General features: G+C 39.0%; 1 protein-coding gene across 1 annotated transcript in view; it reads right to left on the bottom strand.

The window, feature by feature from the left end:
- The window catches only part of ACYP2 (acylphosphatase 2), a gene marked incomplete at its 3' end in the record, with an annotated part of 219,498 nt that extends 198,597 nt beyond the window's left edge, over positions 1–20,901 (bottom strand). The window contains exons 1-2 of the mRNA XM_080711827.1: positions 20,823–20,901; positions 322–338 (exon numbers count right to left, since the gene is read on the bottom strand). Coding sequence (XP_080567953.1) covers positions 322–338; positions 20,823–20,880 — 75 coding nt within the window. The 5' untranslated portion in view covers positions 20,881–20,901. The remainder of the gene's footprint in view (positions 1–321; positions 339–20,822) is intronic.
- Between the last annotated feature and the right edge of the window lie 368 nt (positions 20,902–21,269).

Below are 21,269 nucleotides of genomic sequence, written 5' to 3'. Positions count from 1 at the left end.
ATGTATGCTAGTTTTAATATGTTCCACATAAAAATTAAAAAAAATTAAAAAATAAAACCCTGAAGCATTCTACAAAAAATTAAAAAAATAAAAAGGAAGTTGTTATATCAGAAAAAAAGCTTCAAAAAATCATACTCAGTAATTTCAACAATATTCATGTATATCTTCACATGCTATCAAGGACAGAAAACAAGCCTTGAACTAGCTCTATATAGAAACCTGCTTCTTACCTCTGTGATTAAAAACTACAAGAAAAGTGGCAATATAATAATAACAATAATAATAATAATAATAATAATAATAATAAATATTTTGACTTACCATTCTGAAACAAACACCTGTATTAAAAAAAATAAAAAGAAATATCAGCTTATATACCTTGAAAAAAATCTATATATTCTTGACTTAACTTTTATTTATTTATTAAAAGGTAAGTAAATGAAATGAATAAAATATTCAATGTCTGAATGCATTAAAAGGATATTTTTAGAACTTCTTTTATTATCTTTGGTACCAGGGATTGAACCCAGGGTCATTCTACTTCCAAGCTATATTTCCAGCCCTTTTTATTTATTTATTGGCACTGGGGATTGAACCCAGGAGCATTATACCTCCAAGCTACATCCCCAGCCCTTCTTTATTTTTTGTTTTGAAGGAGTCTCACTAAATTGGTAAGGGTCTCAATAAGTTGTTGAGGCTGACCTCAAACCTGAGATCCTCCTGTCTCAGTCTCCAAAGTACTGAGATTACAGGTGTGCACCATTACACCCAGTTGTATTTTATTTTCCAATTAAAGAGAGAAAACAAATTTTTGGAGAAATTTAATAGTTTGAGACCAAAGTACAATGAAATACTGAGCTACATGTTTTTTTTTCCCATTTTAAAATGCTAAATAGAACAAAATGTTTATTTCAAGTAGAGTTGAAATAAATTTTTTTATTTGGCATAAAATTTGCCTAGCCTCAGTTTTTAGAATCCCCATAAATGCAAGAACTAAATTCAAGTATAAATGTAATAAACATATCTGTTTCTATTTTTTATTTTGTTCTAGTTTAACTAGAACCAAAGCAGCAAATATCAAGAAATAATATTCTTGACCATTACTGGGCTTCTGAAACCTCAGTTCTAATGGAAATTAACCAAAATAGCCCTTGGAATCTGTGTAGATTTATGGTATAGATTAAATTATGTTCATATTTTTAATTATATAGTTTGGGTGGAATTGTTGGTCTGATTATATTTTCTCTCTCTGAACTCTATGCACACCTAAGCAGTTCCATATTAGTCTATTACCATGATGTCTTATAATTCACTTACCCATCCTACAAAACTGTGGGAACTCCACTTCAGACAAAAATCTAAAAGCTATGGAATTTCATCACCTGGGTTTTTTGGAACCAAATGTTGATATAAGGAGAACAGAGCCCTAAAGTAAAACAAGAGGCAAACTGGTTTTAAATAGAACCAAGGATGATTTGAGGCCTAGTAGGGGAAAGGAAAGGCCTTCTTTCATTAGTACTGGGAATTGCAACAATGATCCTAAGTAAGAGATCTCAGATCATTCTTACAAACTGCAACTTAAAAGACATTTGATTCAAAAGATCACACAGCAGTGATTGGGAGGCTGAGACTGGAGGATCATAGGTTCAAGGCCAACATGAGGTAACATAGCAAGACCCTGTTTCAAAATAAAAAATAAAATAGGGCTGGGTTCAATCCCTAGTATCACAAAAAAAGAAAGAAGAGAAAATAAAAGCAAAGAAGGACACACAAAAAAGGGATCTTTGGGATACATGTGTCCAACGACTAAGCGCCTGAGAATTTACTAAAATAGGTCTAAGAAAGATTAGGAAGCAGGTGCATAAATAAAGAGCTTAAGTACCTCTTAAATTTTTTTTTATATTTTTATTTTTTTATTTTTTTTTTACAAATTAGTTTTTGTTACCACTTAGAACACACGGGAAATTGGGAAATGTTTTTAGTGCTCAAAAAGCCAAGTGACAAAGTTGTTTTTTTTTTGTTTTTGTTTTTTTTGTGTGTGGTACTGGGGTTCCTGGAAGCCCTTCTACCTCCGGGCTACACTCCCAGACACCTATTTTGTATTTTTTATTTGGAAACAGGGTCTCTTAAGCCAGCACACGCGCCTGGCTTCGAACCTGCGAGATCCTCCTGTCTCTGCCTCCCAAGCGCGGGGATTACAAGCGTGCGCCACCACGCCCGGCCAAAGTTTTTTTTCTGAGGGAAAAACAGAGCAATTAAAAGTACTTTGGGCCGGGCATGGTGGCGCACGCTTATAATCCCAGCATTCGGTGTGCACCCGGAGGATCGTGGCTCGTGGACAGCCTCAGCTACTTAATGAGGCCCTCTGCAACTTAGTGAGACTCTTTTTCAAAAAAAGAGTAAATAATAGGGCAGGGGGTGTAACTCGAAGGTCGAATGCCACTGGATTCCATCCCCAGACCCGCAAAAAAAAAAAAAAAAAAAAAAAAAAATACTTTGGGAGCTGGGCATGGTGAAACATGCTTGTAATCCCAGTACTTGGGAGGCTGAGACAGGAGGACTGAGGTTTGTGGCCAACCTCACCTACTTTTTTGTGTGTGTGGTACTGGGGATGGAACCTAAGGGCATTTTACCTCCAAGCTACACCCCCTGCTTTTAGTCTTTTTTTATTTTTGAAACAGGGTCTCACTGAGTTCTGAAGGGCCTTGCTAAGTAATTAAGGCTGTCCTCAAACTGCAATCGTCCAGTCTCCGCCTCCCGAATGCTGGGATTACAAGATTGCACTACCATGCCCAGCCAGCCTCACCTACTTAATTGAGGCCCTCTACAACTTAATGAGACCCTGTTTCAAAATAAAGAATAAAAAATCAGGCTGGGGGTGTAGCTTGGAGGTAAAATGCCCCTGGGTTCAATCCCAAGCACCACACACACAAAAAAATACTTTGGGAACATATTAAACCATAATGGTAGATCCACACAAATAAATGTTAACCACAAAAAGGAATGAACTATGGATACAAGCAACAATTGTATGAATTACATGTATGAATCAAATGCACTGTGCTAAGCAAAAGAAGCCAGACTCACACATAATGTGCAATTCCACATTATAGAATAGGAAAAACTGTAGGAACAGAAAACCAATTGGTGGTTGCCAAGGCCTGGGAATAGAGGGGAGAGAGTACTAAAGAAGGTAAGAGGAAACTCTTTTAGGTGGTAGAAGTGTTCTATATATCTATTGTGGTGGTAGTGGTTTTATTACTGTATGAATTTGTCAATTCATTGAATTTCACTCTAAAAATAAAGGATGTTATTAAATGTAAATTAAATTTTGGTTAAACAAAACAGGAAAAAAATACATTTGGAAGTCAGGAGGATACAGAAGATCAGTATCTTAGATATTTTTTATAGTTTTGTAAGCATATTTATAATAACATTTCCTGATGGCAGTATATTGTACTGCCAAACAAATATTAATGAAAAGACAGCAAAGCAATAAAGACAGGGTAGTATCATGAATGAAATTCTTATAAGGCTATAAAATATTTTTTAAAATACATGTAAAATATGGAGGAATGATGAGAGGGAAGTTATATATAATAATGTTATATAAGTGGAGGGAAAGACATTACATAGTAGGTATAAAATAAATGTGCAAAAAAATTCAAGAAGGGTGGAGGGAAGATGGCAACCGAGAAAAGCAATGTCTACAAGTACTGCTGATACTCGATATTCATAGCTTCAAATATAATGCCTTACATAGTCAGAAAATACTATCAATAGAGAAATAAAAGCTGTAAATAAAAGGGACAGAGAAAAAGAGGATTAGAAGAACAACCAGAAAGCAGAAAAGAAATCTGTTCACCTTGCGGCAGCAACTGCCTCACCAGCGCCATCTTGCCTCACAGAACCAGACTCCAGAGACAAAAAGGAAAACAAGTAGCTGAAATGCCCAGTTGCAGGCCAGTTGGTTGTAATGCAGCAGTTCTTTCAGCACAAAGACCAGCTAAAACTTCCAGCAGCCAAGCCCAGCCCCTCCAAGGGATTTAGAGGGGAGCACAAAACCAGAAAAGAAATACGCTAGCCTCAGCCAGGCGTGGTGGCACACGCTTGTGATCCCCACGCTTGGGAGGCGGAGACAGGAGGATCGCACAGATTCGAAGCCAGCCGCGCTGGCATAAGAGACCCTGTTTCAAAAATACAATAATTGGTCTCGGAGTGTAGCTCAGAGGTAGAAGGGCTTCCAGGAACCCCAGTACCACCAAAAAAGAAAAGAAAAGGAAAGAAATACACTAGCCTCATGGGTGAGAGCATGGCGTCGGCGGCATATTGACAACAGCAGTGACAAGTTCACCACACCTGGTAGAGCTCCAGATCAGCGCGCACCACAATGGTAAGTGAAATTGTGGCCCCTGTGGAAGAAATCCAGTGTTGCACCCCCAGGGACTCGCAGAGCTTTGATAAACTCCCTGGGTTTAAGATCTTGCAGTTCAACCCAGTGAAGAAGTAGTGGTGGTAAGATTACCACACCCTAGTCTCAGTTCCATGTGGGAAAATGCCCAGCCCAGCACCCTGAGGGTCTTGTGCAGTGGCCACTAACTCCCTAGGCCTGAGACTTTGTGATGCAACCCAGGGAAGGAGTGGTGGCAGCTGTGATTACCACACTCTCCAGAGATACAAAGCACAATAAGTAAAGTTGTGGTGATCCGGAGAAGAACCTAGAGAAGGTGGGAGTGGCATTTGCTGTTGATTATATCAGAAGCTCGGACAGACTCGGCTCTGATCAGTGGAAAGTGTGTGGGGAGTCTTACACTTACAACTAAACCCAATGAGTAGGATCTCCTGTAACACCACAGACCTCCCAACTGTGGTGAACAGGGAGAAGTCAGACTAGCTCAGCCCTAGCTGTGAAGAACAAAGACTCCTACGTTGAGTTTGGTCTCACAGGCATAGGCTACTAAAAGAGGCAGGGAGAGACCTAGACTCCAAATCTGTGGAAAGTGTGGAGAGTGACCTTCACTCAATATCAAATCCAGCCCCATTTATATAGACCATCTGCATAGACTGAGAAGACTCAGAACCAGACTCAAAGAGGAAAAGGTGCCGGTGGCACTCGGTACTACACAGAGAGAGACTGCAAAGGATCTATCTGCTGACTAGTCATTTATTTGTAGAGTCTCATTAATTCATTGTTGGGATTGTTTAGGTTTTTCATTCTTTTTTTGTGTATGACATTGTATACCTCGCTGGGGTTTTTTTTTTTTTTTCTTTTTTCTTTTTTTGGAGGGTCTGGGTTTTTGTGGGGTTTTGTTTTGTTACTTTTGTTTTTTGTTTTGTTTTTTGTTCTGTTTTTTCAATCCTCTAACCCAAATCCTCTCACAAGCTTCTTTTTTTGTACATACCTACTCTCTCCTCTCTATCCGTTTTCTATCTTTTCTCTTCTTTTTATCAGTCCCTTATCTTGTATTAAATCCACTTCATATAACTATACCAGAAACTCTACATTGGTTACTAGAATACTACTACATTTGTACTATCTCTAATCTCTAGTATATACTACCTTACCAAACTCATATACTCACACTACTCAACCCTATCTGAGATCTTACCCTATTCTTCCATTTACTCCTTCACTTCCCTCTTTAATCATCCTTCACTGTTGAATACAATGCAACTTACCCTTGAATAAACCAGCAGACACCTAGAGACAGAGAGAAATCTACCAAAAGCAACAGGTACAAATTTCTGAAATTATGGGAAGGAGGAACAACAATGGAGCAATGAGCTCCCACAACCCCATATTACAGAACCTGATAACACAAAAATGCAGAGATCTCCAGAAGATCAAATCAGGAATGTAACTGTAGAAATAATATAGAATTTTATAAAAGAATTTAGAGAGAGTCTGAAAGAAATAATGAATGCAATCATTGAGGTAAAGGTATCAATTGAACTATAAACAATTGATTCGACCACATGGAGAATAGAATCTCACGCCTAGAAGATGATCACTCCAAAACTGAACGCATAGTTTATAACTTAGAAAAAAAATTCGACAACAGGAATTGGACATTGAAGAAATATGGGCCTATCTTAAGGGAGCTAACCTAAGAATAATTGGCATTGAGGGGGAAAAAGAAGGTGAAACCAAAGGGATGAACAATCTCTTCAAAGAAGTAATAGCAAAAAAATTTCCAAACACAGAGCAAAAGCCGATACACAGGTTCAGGAAACTTACAGAACTCCCTTTAAACAAGATCAGAGAAAAGTTTCCCCATGTCACATATTAGTCAAAATGACAAATGTAGAAGCCAAGGAGAGAATCTGAAAGGCAATAAAAACAAAAGGCCAAGTGACATTCAGAGGCAAACCAATTAGAATCACTCCAGACATCCCAAACCAAGTCATGAAAGCCAGAAGGGTGTAGAGTAACATATTCCAAACTCTGAAAGAAAACAACTTCCAGCCAAAAATTTCCTACCCAGCAAAACTATCTATAAAATTAGATGGGGAGAGAAGAAGCTTCCATGACAAACAGAAGCTGAAGGAATTTATGTCTTTAAAACCAGGGCTAGAGAAAATACTCAAAGAAATCAACTACAAAAAAGAAATAAGTAATACATGCCACAACCAGAGAAACAAGAATTTCCATCCAGCAGACAGCTAAGCAAAGAAGAACAAAGAGTATTTTAAACAGAAATAAAATCTTAACATGTTAGGAATTAAAAATCATCTCTCAATCACACTGAATGTAAATGGCCTCAACTCCTCAATAAAAAGGCATAAAGTGGCAAAATGCATAAAAAACAGAACCCATCTATCTGCTGCTTGCAAGAAACATACCTTACAAGATAGTAACAAACTTAAGGTAAAGGACTGGATCAAGGTAATTCATGACAATGGAACTCGAAGGCAAGCAGGAGTAGCAACTATGATATCAGACAAGTTAGACTTCAAGCCCAAGCTTATTAGAAGAGATAACTCAGGTCATTTTTTATTGGTAAAAGAAACAATCCAGGAAGAGGAAATGACAATAATCAACATTTATGCCCCAAACATAGATGCAGCTACTTTCATAAAACAAACTCTTTGTGACATAAATCCCAATACAATAATACTGGGAGACTTCAACACCCCTCTCGCACCATTAGACAAATCTTCTAGACAAAAGGTCAGTAAAGATGTCTCAGACCTAAAGAACACTATCAACCAAATGACCTGTTGGACACATATAAAATATTTCACCCAACTACAGCAGAGTTTACATATTTCTCAGCTGCTCACGAAACCTTCTCCAAAATAGATCACATCCTGGGCCACAAAGTGAGCACTAGCAAATTCAAAAAATGTGACATACTTCCCTGTGTCTTTTCAGAACATAATGGAATGGAATTAGAAATCAATTATAAGAAGACCCAGAGAAACCACATAAACATGTGAAGACTGAGCACCACATTGCTAAATGAAGAATGGGTCATAGAAGCCATAAGAGGTAAAATAAAGAAATTTCTAGAAACAAATGAAAATAAAGATACAACATATCAAAAAATCTGGGACACTTTGAAGGCAGTATTAAGAGGAAAATTAATAGCACTGAGTGCTCACATAAGAAAAACAGAAAATCATCAAATAAATAACCAAATGACACACCTCAAAGCCCTTGAAAAACAGGATCAATCTTACCCTAAAGCCCATAGAAGACAGGAAAATATTAAAATCAGAGGAGAAATTAACGAAGTAGAGAAAGAAAAAACAATACAGAAAATCAACAAAACCAAAAGTTGGTTTCTTGAAAAAAAATTAACAAGATAGACAAACCAGTAGCCAAACTAACTAAAAAGAAGAGAGAATCAACCCAAATTATGAAGATAAGAGATGAAAAAGGAGATATTACTACTGATGGTGTAGAAATCTAGAGGGTTATCAGAAACTACTTTGAAAAACTATACTCCAACAAAATGAAAAATCTGGAGGAAACTGACAACTCTCTAGATAAATACAACCTTCCTAAACTTAGTCAAGACATATAGAAAATTTAAAACAACCAATATCAATCAAAAGATTGAAACAGCAATAAAGAGCCTACCATCAAAGAAAAGCCCAGGACCAGATGGTTTCCCAAGTGAATTTTATAAACCCTTTATAGAAGAGTTAATCCCAATACTTCTCAACATATTTCGTGAAATAGAAAAGAAAAAAAATAAGACTCTCCCAAATACATTCTATGAAGCCAACATCACATTAATATCAAAACCAAATAAAGACAGTTCAGGGAGGGAGAACTACAGGCCTATATTTCTGATTAATTTGGATGCAAAATTGCTAAACAAAATACTAGCAACATGTATTCAAAACCACATAAAGAAAATTATACATCATGACCAGGTAGGGTTCATCCCAGAGATACAAGGCTGGTTTAACATACAAAATTCAATCCATGTAATTCATCATATAAACAGAACTAAAGACAAAATCACATGATCATTTCAATAGTGAAAAGGCATTTGATAAAATCCAACATCCATTTATGATAAAAAGCACTGTAGAGAATCGGAATAAAAGGAACATATCTCAACATCACAAAGGCAATCTATAATGAGGCCACTGCCAACATCATTTTTTTTTTTTTTTTTTTTTGGTGGTGGTACTGGGGTTCCTGGAAGCCCTTCTACCTCCGGGCTACACTCCCAGACCTATTTTTACATTTTTATTTGGAAACAGGGTCTCCTAAGCCAGCACACGCAGCTGGCTTCGAAGCTGCGCGATCCTCCTGTCTCTGCCTCCCAAGCGTGGGAATTACAAGCGTGCGCCACCACGCCCGGCTCCAACATCATATTAAATGGGGAAAAACTTCAAGAATTCCTCCTAAAAATAGGAACAAGACAAGGATGTCCATTATCACCACTTCTCTTCAATATATAGTACTTGAGACTCTAGCCATAGCAATAAGGCAAGAAAAGGAGACCAAAAAAGTACAATAGGGAAAGAAGAACTCAAACTTTCACTGTTTGCAGATGACATGATACTATATTTAGGAAACCCAACAAACTTGACCAAAAGGCTTATCAAACTGATCAACAAATTCATCAAAGTGTCTGGATACAAAATCAATCTTAAGAAATCAAAAGCTTTTCGGTACACCAACCATAAATCCACTGAAAAAGATATTCTAAAAATACTGCCACTCAGGATCTCCCACAAAAATAAAATATTTAGGTATAAACTTAACCAAGGAGGTAAAAGATCTCTACAAAGAAAATTATAAAACACTGCAAAAACGAAGAAGATCTTAGAAGATGGAAAGATCTGCCATGTTCTTGGACAGGCAGAATAAATATCATTAAATTGGCCATCCTTCCAAAAGTGATCTACAGATTCAACACAATGCCCATTAAATACCAAGATCATTCCTCAAAGACATAGAAAAATAAGTTCTTAAATTTATTTGGAACATTAAAAAGCCCAGAATAGTCAAAGTAGTTCTCAGCAACAAAAACCATGCAGGAGGAATCACAATACCTGACTTTATACTACAAAGTCATTGTAATGATATAAGCATGATATTGTGACAAGAAAAAGATACATAGACCAAATGAGCAGAATAGAAGACCCAGAAATAAATCCACACACTTTCAGCCAACTGATTTTTGACAAAGGGGCCAAAAACATACACTGGAAAAAAGATAGCCTGTTCAACAAATGGTGTTGGCAAAACTGGTTAACCACATGCAGAAAATTGGAAATTTATCCCACTTTCTCACCCTGCACAAGAGTCAATTCAAGATGGATCAAAGATGTGGAAATTAGACCAGAGGCCTTGAGGCTCCTTGAAGAGAGCATAGCTCCAACACTGCAATACATAGGCACAGATAAAAAAAAAAAACTTTCTCAACAAGACCCCAAAGGCACAACAAACTAAAAGGCGAATCAATATGTGGGACTGATTGAAACTGAAGAGCTTCTGTACAGCAAAGGAAACTGTCAAGAACCTCAATCAAGGCCGGTCATGGTGGCGCATGCTTGTAATCCCCACACTTGGGAGGCGGAGACAGAAGGATCGCATTGGTTCGAAGCCAGTCATGCTGGCTTAAAAGACCCTGTTTCCAAATAAAAAATATATATATAAAAGAAGTCTGGGAGTGTAGCCTGAAGGTAGAAGGGCTTCTAGGAACCCCAGTACCACCAAAAAAAAAAAAAAAAAAAAAAAAAAAACCTCAATAAAGAGCCAACAGAATAGGAGATTTTTACCACATACTCCTCCAATAGAAGATTAATAGAGAACTCAATAAACTCAACACTAAAAAAAAAAAATAATAATCTAATAAAAAAAAGTCAAGCGAACTAAATAGACACTTCATGAAAGAAGAAATTCAAATAGCCAATAAATGCAAGAAAAAATGCTCAACATCATTGGCAATCAGAGAGATCCAAATCAAAACTACCCTGAGATTTCACCTTACTCTAACTAGAATGGCAATCATTCAAAACACAAACAACAACAAATGCTGGCAAGGAGGTGGAGAAGTGGAAACTCTAAAATATTGTTGGTGGCATTGCAAATTAGTGCAACCACTTTGGAAAGCAGTATGGAGAATCCTCAGAAGAATGGGAACAAATTTACCATTCAATCCAGCAATACCACTTCTGGGTATCTACCAAAAAAAATGGAAACCAAACTACCAAACTAATGCATGTGTATCTATGTTCATAGCTGCACAATTTACCATAGCCAAACTATGGAACCAGCCAAGATGTCCATCAACAGATGAATGGATTACACTGTGGGATATGTACACAATGGAATTTTACTCAGCCAAAAAAAAAACCACAATTGCAGCATGTACAGGGAAATGGATGGAACTGGAGGACATTATGCTAAGTGATATTAGTCAATCACAAAAAAGAAGAAATCGGATGCCTTCCCTAATATGTGAAAGCTAAGGAGAAACGAGTCATAGGAGGAACTCTAGATGAAAGAGGAAATCCTATAGAGGAGCAAATAAGACAACCTAACTGTAGGGATGGGAGGGAAGAAGACGGAAACTCTCTAAAGCACACGATGTACTTATTCATATCTTTTCAACCACTAAGCCAAGCATGGGAGGAAGAGATAGGGAGGGAGTGGGTTGGGGACTGCGTGGGGTTGGCTGGGTGACATGTGCATGTATGTCTACACAAGTTTTTTTACCCCATTTTGATGTATGAATACAATTCCCAATAAAATTTTTTTAATTCAAGAAGCATCAGGAAAATCAGATCATGTAGAAAAGAAAGACAAAAACAGAAAAGAAAATAGGCAAAACGGTAGAGGCAAAAGTGTATAATTTTTTTTATCTTATGAGTAAGAGGGTCTTGGTAAGACACTGACCAAATAGATTGATAGTTTCAGTTATAGCTGTATTATGCACATTCCCCTTGAGATCTTCAATAGTAAACAGCTCCATGTGTTAGTATAATGAAACACGAAGAAATTGGAAACACATGGTCTCTTTCCTATTTAAAAGAAAGGGTCCATAAACTAGCAGCACTTGAGAGTGGTTTTAGAGAATCAAACTCCAGAACTCCTCCTCAGACCTACAGAAACAGAACTTCATGAGTGGCATCCAGAAATCTGGTTTTAACATACTTTCCAGGTGATTCTTATGCCATCTAAAGTTTAGAATCAATGACTAGGTCCATCTTAAAGGAAGGTCTGCAAGAAATCTGAAAAGGATTCCTATTTCAGGTCAAGAATTGCATTACAAAGAAGAAAACCAAAATCTTATAAGGTACTGCATATCTGATGCATTTCCCACTGACTGATTCAAATTCTGTATTAGTAATATATCATGTACTTGCTTATCAGTATTGCCACATCTATTTTATAAGTCAGGAGCACTAAATAAGCAAACACATGGTGATGAAAAAGCCAAATCCGCTCTCCTACAACCTAATAGGACTGATGTTAGAGCTACGTAGGTAGCCTGTCATGAGATTGGTCCCTTTACCCTTGCTACTTAATGTCAGAAATGCTGGAGCAACCAAGAGAGGGAAGATGACAACATACCCCACCCCCCGAAGAGCAACGTCCTTTAAACATCTAGGAATCTTAAGCAGTCCTTCAAACATTTAGTCCCTGGTGACAAAAAAAAAAAAAAAAAAAAAAAGGCCACTGGATTAAGATAAAGTTGATGGATACAAGTGAAAGTTTATAGGACACATGGCCTAGTTTGGTGACTTTTGGACATGATTGTCGAAAAATGGATCTTAGGGTTAAGACTTCAATCATGAGCAAACTTTAATATAATGAGAACAAAATAACATTACACGTGGAAGAGCTGTGTAAAGGCCCAAAGTGGGGGTTATGACACATTTGGATGCCATGCATAGGTAAATACTCAAAACCATGGATTCCCTCACTTTCAAAATCACTTTTAGGCCACAAACTTTACTGAAAGATAATTTAATTCTGCTCCAACTGTTTTTAAAAGAATTGGTAATAATATTTTTACAGCTAAAGTTTCCATAATCTACCAACTAATCTACTACAAGAATCTCAGCTCTCAGTTCTGCCTCCTAGAACATATTCTTCCAAAAACTGCCAAGATAACTGGGCTTGGTGGTGAACACCTGTAATCCCAGTAATTTGGAGGCTGAAACCAGAAGATTGCAGGTTTGCAGCCAATCTCAACTACATAGTGAGGCCCTCCACAACTTATTGAGACCCTGTTTCAAAATAAACCATAAAAAATAGGGCTGGGGAGCGTGGATTGGAGGTAGAATGCACCTAGATTCAACCTCCAGTAACAGAAAAAATAAATAAGAAAAACAGACAAAGTGTTTTTCTTCTCTTGGATAAAATTAAATCACTTCTCTCTCCAGCTTAAAACTCTCTAGTGGCTCCCCAGATATTCAAAATAAAATACATTCTGTAAACGTAAACAGCCTCCACGCCCCTTCCTCATTGCTCTGCCTCATTACTCACTCCACGCCAGGCAGTCTTGTCTCTCAGGGCTCCTTAAACACACCAAGTACATTCCTGCCTCGTGGCCTTTGCACTAATTACTCCTGCCTAAAATGCTCCTCACTCTTAACAGTTGGTGCCTTCTGCACAAATGTCACTTCTGTAGGGAAATATTTCCTAATTGACTTATCTAAAATAGTCATGTACCCCCACACTTCCTGCACATGCACATGCATACTACTGAGTACCATATGACATTATTCTATATTTATTTCTTTATTTCCTATCTTCACAGTGTACATGTCATGAGAAGAGAATCTTTTTGTCTTTTCACCCAGCACCTAGACTACAGCTGAGCTCATGGTTATAAAATAAAGAAAAAAAAAACCAGCTGATGAATATTTAAGCGACACATTTAACTACCCTCTAATAATTAATTATTAACATTGCTAACATACACAGAAACATAATGATTAGAATATAAGTTTACTTTCAAAGTTATGATGTTAAACTTACTGCATTCAAAGTTCTGGAGAGAATCTCAAGAATTCTACTCGTAGGAAAAAAAGAATTCTACTAGTAGAACATTAATAATAATTCTGCTAGTAGAACTCAGCAACTTAGTGAGATCCTGTTTCCAGATAAAAATAATAGGTCTGAGGGTGCAGCCTGGAGGTAGAAGGCCCCTGGGTTCATCCCCAGTACTACAAAAAAAAAGAATAATAATAAATAACTATTGAATATGTAATATACATATATACCTAAATATATGCATACATATATACACATAACTATAAAGGATAGCAAGAAATCACTAATACCTAAATAGATATTAGACATGTACAGATGTATTATATACCTAATAAAGACATAACCACAAAACTAAAAAAGGCAAATGCCTTATTGGTGACTTACAGAACCTACAGAACTTGGGATAGGAGAGTGGGGGAGGATATGATGGCTATTACCCTTCATCACTAGCTCTTCTGTACTGTTTGACTTTTTTTTTTTTTTTTTTTTTTGGTGGTACTGGGGTTCCTGGAAACCCTTCTACCTCCGGGCTATACTCCTAGACCTATTTTTGTATTTTTATTTGGAAACAGGGTCTCTTAAGCCAGCAAGGCTGGCTTCAAACCTGCGCGATCCTCCTGTCTCCACCTCCCAAGTGCAGGGATTACAAGCGTGCACCTCCATGCCTGGCTTCTGTCTGACTTTTAAATCCATGTGCAAGCTGGGTGTGGTAGTGCTTACCCATAAGCCCAGTACTTGGGAGGCTGAGACAGGAGGATCACAGGTTTCAGGCCAATCACAGCAACTTAGGGACCTTACTTCAAAATTTAAAAAAGAAGTGCTGGGGGTATGGCTCAGAATTAGAATGCACCTGGGTTCAATCTTCAGTACCAAAAATACAAAATATTCATGTGCCTATTTTAATTTGATCTAAAATTTCAAAATCTTAAATAAAATTAAAAAATAGTTTAAAATAATTAAGTTAGATAATATTAAATTAAATTTAAAAATAGTTTAGAACTGTACTATGAATGGTAAGGACACACACATATTAACTTTAAACTTAAAATAGAATTTCAGAATTCATTTATTTAAGAGACAAATTTAGGCTAAGTTCACATTTCTTGACAAACCAGATAATAAAAGTGTCACTTGTTACTTTAGGCAGTGACACATGAAAAAAAAAAAAACTGAGATCAATTAAATATGAGAGACTCAATACATATTTGATAGAATTCAGGTTGTTTTAGTTATAGGTCTCATTTTTTCAGATCAAGACCATAGAGACGAGTCTTTCTGTAATAATGTCCTTCTGTGTCTCTACTTGGGAAAGAATACCAAATGTAATAATTATGTTTTAAAATTTATCTAACATATGATGCCTGTGGCCTGATGGCAGCAATGTGACATTCTGTGTTTCCTGGTGCTTTTTATAGGGCGGCTAATAAGAGGTAAGCCAAATCATTGGTCATTCCTGTCAGGAAAGCTCTTCGACAAGGGCTAATTCAGCCAGCGATACTGCACTTGCCCTTTCTCCTCCTGACCACAGTGACTATAATGAGTAGAGTTACAGCAGCCACCTTGAAGCCCTGCGGGAAAGGCCAAGCACATCAAGGATTTGGTCCTGACTTCTTAGGAGCTTTAAAGTGCCAGGGGGTGAGGGAAGAAGCGGGGCTGGCAAGTTAAAGGAAATGGATGGGGGCAGTAGTAGTTTATGCCAATAATCGGCTAGGGAAACTGAAGCAGGAGGATCACAAATTCTAGGACAACCTGGACAACTTATTGAGACCCTGACTCAAAATAAAAATAAAAAAAAATAGGGCTGGGGATGTAGCTCAATAGTGGGATAGTCCTGGAATCAACCCCCAGTACGGTAAAAAAAAAAAAAAAAAAGGTGTGAAGTGTGGGGAGTTGTTTTTGGGGGAGTGATGAAAATGCTCTAGGATTAGATAGCAGTAAACTGTGTGTGGTGGCCCACTCTTGTAATCCCAGTACTTGGGAGGCTGACACAAAAAATTACATGTTTGAGGCCAGCCTCAGCAATTTAGTGAGATCCTGTTTCAAAATAAAAATAAAATAGGGGTGAGGGTGTAGCTCAGAAATAGAATTCCCCTGGGTTCAATCCCTAGTGTCACAAAAAAGGGATTAGAAAACAGTAATAGTTGCAAAGCAACAATGCAAAGCATGTTAAATATATAAACAAAGACAAAAAATCAAAACAACAACAAAAAACACTGGATATTTAGTGTTTTATGAATTAAATCTCAATTTGTAATGCTCACACACACATATACAAGCAAAGGAGGAAAACAGAAAATAGCACTGTGATATAGTCCCTTCCTACCTCTATCTGTACAGGGTATTAGTCTCCAATTTTTCTCACTATACAATCTCCCTTACTTCTCCTATTCCATACTAAAAACAAAACAATAACAAAAACTTGGCAGTGCAGATAATTTTGAATTACTGCAAGCAGAACTAAGTGGCTGCACTCTCTAGAGTTTACAACTTATTTCTGAAAGAAAAAGGTTTTGCTCTCTACAATAGGTCCTTTTGTGAGGAGTATCCATTAGTGCGACATTCTTAGCCCATCTTCCACCTACTCTATTTCTGACTCCAGGCAGGGATAAGCGGTGACTCATCTATGTTAAGTCTGGAAGCAGTATGCATGGCCCAGGTGCTTCCTCTTCTTCCTTCTGCGAGGTACCCAGACCACACCTCTGCTCAGCTCTTCAGCAGCCTAGCCTGTGCCTGATTGGCAGCAGGTTATATAAAGCCTACTTACCTGCAGATTTACCCCACATCAAAATTCTGCTTTCCTCAGTCTTCCTTGTCAGTAACTAAAATAATGAGCTGGGGTGTTTTTTATTTGGCCCCTCAAACAGCACCTCTATTCTAAATCCTTAAAAGGAATGTGTGTTAAGGGGTCTCAAGACCTCCAGCCCATTATCTTTGCAAAGCAGTGAACCATGTGGGAATCAATTGTTCAAAGCTCCATAACCCACTTGGTATTTTCCAGAATCTTTCTATCCTGACCCTTAATTTGATGCATACTGTGTAACCAAGAGACATTTTTGTAGAAAAAGGTGAACATGGAGACTAATTTTCTGCAGTTGATTAGAATTGGCTGGAATGGAGCACTCTTAGGTCAGGGTCTCTGCGGGCTTTTCTGGCCTTCCACACTGCTCCACCTCATTTGCTAAAGAGAAGGGAAGCAAATATGACACACTGCTCTGGAAACTGGGACAGATATCAGCCCTTTGGTCATGAAAGCGCAGTGTGCTGCTCAGGGCTCAGGCAGCTGCAACTATTTCTCACCCTGTGGAAAAACAGATCAGTAGGAAACCTGAGGTGAATATGTACAATATGTAAATATGCCTCAAATCTACAAGGAAATGTTGATATTTAAAAATACCATATGATAAATTTTAAATGTCAGCATCCTTTCATGTAAAATAACATTTTCACATAGTAATGCATCCCTTCATCCTGGGATCTAACTGCATATGTTAATTTTAAATGCAGGAAGAAATCCAGTCATTACCTCACAAGCCAGCCCTTAATGATTTTAAACATCTTGTTTAAAAAAAAAAGTGGGGGCGCGGTGCCACACTCTTGTAATCCCAGGTTTGAGAGGCTGAGACAAGAGGATGGCAGGTTCCTGGCCAGCCTCAGCAACTTGTGGGGACCCCCCTGCAATTTAGTGAGACCTTGTTTCAAAATAAAGAATAAAAAATAGGACAGGGGGTTTAGCTCAGAGGTCTAACACCCCTGGGTTTCCATTCCAAGAAAGAAAGAAAGAGAATTGGGCTGGGGTGGAGCTCAGAAGTAGAATGCCCCTGGATTCAATCCCCAGTACTGCAAAAGGAAGGAGCAGGAGGAGAAGGAGGAGGAGCTTGTCTTATATGAAATTTATATGGAATAAAATTCTTCCTCACTTAACCCTGCCCTGTGGTCCAGGATCTGTTCCCTGAAGCCATACACAAAACTGTTTCAAACAGTTGAAACAGTTATCACACTACGGTTTCTTTTCATACAGAGCTAACTATCCCCAAAACACTTCAATTTAATTCAAGACCCTTATAAAGTCCCCACCAGAGACAAAGACCTGTAGGGGATATAAAAACAAACTACCAAGCCGGGCGTGGTGGCATACACTTGTAATCCTCGTGCTTGGGAGGCAGAGAGAGGAGTATCGCACTGGTTCGAAGCCAGCCTCGCTGGCTTAAGAGACCGTTTTCAAATAAAAAATATAAAATAGGTCTGGGAGTGTAACCCGGAGGTAGAAGGGTTTCCAGGAACCCCAGTACCACCAAAACAAAACAAACAAACAAACAAACAAACAAAACTACCAGCCTGACTTTTAAAATACTATCCTTATTGTCTAGTAAGAGATACAGATATCTGTACACAAATAACTACAGTGCAAAGCAGAATGGATGGAAGAAAAGTAAAAATAAGAAGTATAACAAGCCAAGTATGGTGGCTCACACCTGAAATCCCAATACTTGGGAGGCTGAGACAGAAGGATGCCTGGTTCAAGGGCGGTCTCAAATTAGTGAAACCCTGAGCAACTTGGCATGATCCTGTTTAAAAAAAAAAAAAAAAAAAAAATTGGGGATGAAGCATGCCTCTGGGTTCAATTCCCAGCAAAAAGGAAGAGGTGGAGAATTATAAATTAAATGCCATAGAAACAAAGAAACAAGAGGGAAATAAAGTTAATTTTATTTTTTTTACTTTATGTACTTATATTTCCAACATCTATAACACAACTTTTCTATTTATCTTTTTGCATACAGAAAAATATGTATACCTAAATCATGTGATAAAATCATTTAACAATTCTTTCCAGTTTGCATTTCAAACACTCTTTAAGAAAACTGCTATTTATATCAGTACTTAAATAAGCTTCTCCTATTCTGAAACTGACTTACTACTCTAAAAAACCTCACCTCAAATCTGTGATCCTCCCATCTCAGCTTCCCAAGTACTGCGATTACAAGTCTATACCCAGCTAGATTTTTCAATTTTAAAGGAGTAGCTGTTTCACTGGGAAGACACCTGTTACAGTACAGCAGGCTTTACTAATGCCTCCTGCGATCTCCTACACTCTTTTGAACTCCACTCTTTTGAACTCTGGATGTTTATGTGTCTTGCTTTGGTCAGAGGGAGAGACAAAGGAGCTGGCTTCCTTCCCGTGGCGCAGCTTCCGCTATTGCCCATGCACATGGTGCAACCTGCATTGTTTTTTGTTGTTGTTTTTTCAGTACTGGGGATTGAACCCCAGGGGCGTTCTACAACCAAGCTACACCCCCAGCCCTATTTTATTCTTTATTTTGAAACAGGGTCTCACTAAGTTGCTAAGGGCCTCACAAGTTGCTGAACCTTCCATCCTTTTGTCTCAGCTTCCCAAGTACTGGGATTAAAGCATGCGCCACCAGGCCTGGCCTCAAACACTTTTTAAATGGTACAAACCTATGGAGAATTTTTTTTTTTTTTTTTTTTTTTTTTTTTTTGTGGTACTGGGGTTCCTGGAAGCCCTTCTACCTCCGGGCTACACTCCCAAACCCATTTTTATATCTTTTTTAATTTGGAAACAGGGTCTCCCAAGCCAGCGCGGCTGGCTTCGAACCTGCGCCATCCTCCTGTCTCTGCCTCCCGAGTGCGGGGATTACAAGCGTGCACCACCAGGCCCAGCAACCTATGGAGGGAGAATTTTAAGGGTATCAATTTCCAGAACTTCATCACCCATATGTATTCCCTCCCAAAGCTGCCCTAAGACCTGAGACCTGTCTGCCTTTCCTCCCCTTTCACAATCAATCTTAGAAAGACTTTAAAAACAGATATACTTTCACTCATTCTTAACCTTACTTCAGGGTACATTGCCCCAAAAGTATAAAGACATCTAAAGTATCCAATAAAAAGATAATTCAGGGCTGGGCGTGGTGGCGCACGCTTGTAATCCCCGCGCTTGGGAGGCAGAGACAGGAGGATGGTGCAGGTTCGAAGCCAGCCGCACGCACTGGTTTAGGAGACCCTGTTTCCAAATAAAAATGTAAAAATAGGTCTGGGAGTGTAGCCCAGAGGTAGCAGGGCTTCCAGGAACCCCAGTACCACCAAAAAAAAAAAAAAGATAATTCAGTCCTTTCTTTAATCCTTTCTTCAAGTTTAGTCCTTTCTTCAGGTTTCCACAAACACCACCAGCATTCTTATTAAGAAATAATTTTCTGGCCAGGCATGGTGGTGCATGCCTGTAATCCCAGCACTTGGAAGGCTGAGACAGGAGGATGAAGGTTCAAGGCCAGCCTAAGCAATTCTGCTAGTTCCTCCACAACTTATTAAGACCTTGTTTCAAAACAAAAAATAAAATAAAATAAAATAAGGCTGGGGATATAGCTCAGAGATAGGATGCCCCTGGGTTCAATCCCCAGTACCAATTAAAAAAAAAAAAAAAAAGAATTTTCTAACACAAATTTATCTTTTCAATTTACTAATGGTTGTCATATTTTTAATATATTTGTATTATTTTTGCCAATTGTGCTCTATTACAACAGTAAGCAGCCCAGAAAATTAATAGAAACTTAATGTAAAAGGGAATTAACTTCTAAAATTTCATATATGTATATGTGTATATATATATACACACACACACATAATGCAGAAAAGTATAATAAAGTAAGCAATAAGAAACTCTCAGTACAACAATAAGATATAATTTCAAGGGAGTTTAATGGAAATCAAATTCAGAGGAAAAGGAATGATGTGAAGTTTCTCAGTAAAATAGCTTTATTTTAAACGAACGAAGGTGAATTATGAAATCACTTTAGTATTTATAGTCCACTGGAAATTTTTCAGTAATTTAATGTTTTGGTTTACAAATAGCAACACTGACAGTAAGTAGGGTAATATATCCTTTGCAACTAAAATTATGATGATGTAACAAAAATCAGGTTAACTATTCTTGTAAGAGATATAGGGGATTGGGGGAGACTATAGATTCTGACAAGGAGAGCCCTCAAACATTACTGAAGTATCCTCTCTAAAAGCAAAGTTAAACCCAAGTAGCCTCACTGGCAAGTAACAGCAGCACAGCTCAGAACACTCCGCCATGCTCCCCACTAGGCTCGCTCCCTCTGGAGTCCGTCGCGGTCGTCCGTCGCGGTCCCCTCAAGTGCGCCCTCGGCTCCATCCTCCCACCCCCCCCCCCGCCCCGCCCCGCGCAGGCGCGTTGCGCCTTCTTCCACCCACGACTGCTGTGTCATCGCCGAGCGGAAGTCCCGCCCCGCGGCGAAGGGCACGCTTAAGATCAAGGTCGCTGCCCGCAGCCTTCTTCCTCCCACTCTTTCTCTCCCACTGGAGGGGGCCCTACCCTGCACTCTCCCGAACACCTCGTAGTCCACGGATTTGAGGGGCTCGGTGGCAGACATGGCGGCGGCGAGCCCTCTGCCCAGGAGCTGCAGCGGGATTCGAGGCGTGGCGACTGCAGCGGCCGCCAGCAGGACGCACATGGGACCGCTGCGCGCGCCCCGCCCTGCCACGGCCCCGGACGCGAGCGCGCGCGCCCGGTCACGCGTCCCAGGCGGCAAATGGGACGGCGGGCGCGGGGATGCCTGGCGCCACTGCACCGCCCCGCTGGCGGGCACCCGGCCCCCGAGGACGCCCGCCCGCCCGCGCTCCCTGCGACAGACTCAGCGCCTCGAGGGAATTAAAGCCCGGGGCGGTGCCAGATCGGGTTCTCTCAGACCCCAATCTTATTATAGCCAAAAAATGTATATATTTGCCCCCAAGCACGGTGGCTCTCGCCAGCAGCCCCATA

Source organism: Muscardinus avellanarius (genome assembly GCF_963383645.1).
Source record: "Muscardinus avellanarius genome assembly, chromosome: 15".
NCBI classification, from domain to species: Eukaryota; Metazoa; Chordata; class Mammalia; order Rodentia; family Gliridae; genus Muscardinus; species Muscardinus avellanarius.
Note: the sequence above shows the minus strand (reverse complement) of the source record. Positions and strands in the feature narration are given on the sequence as shown.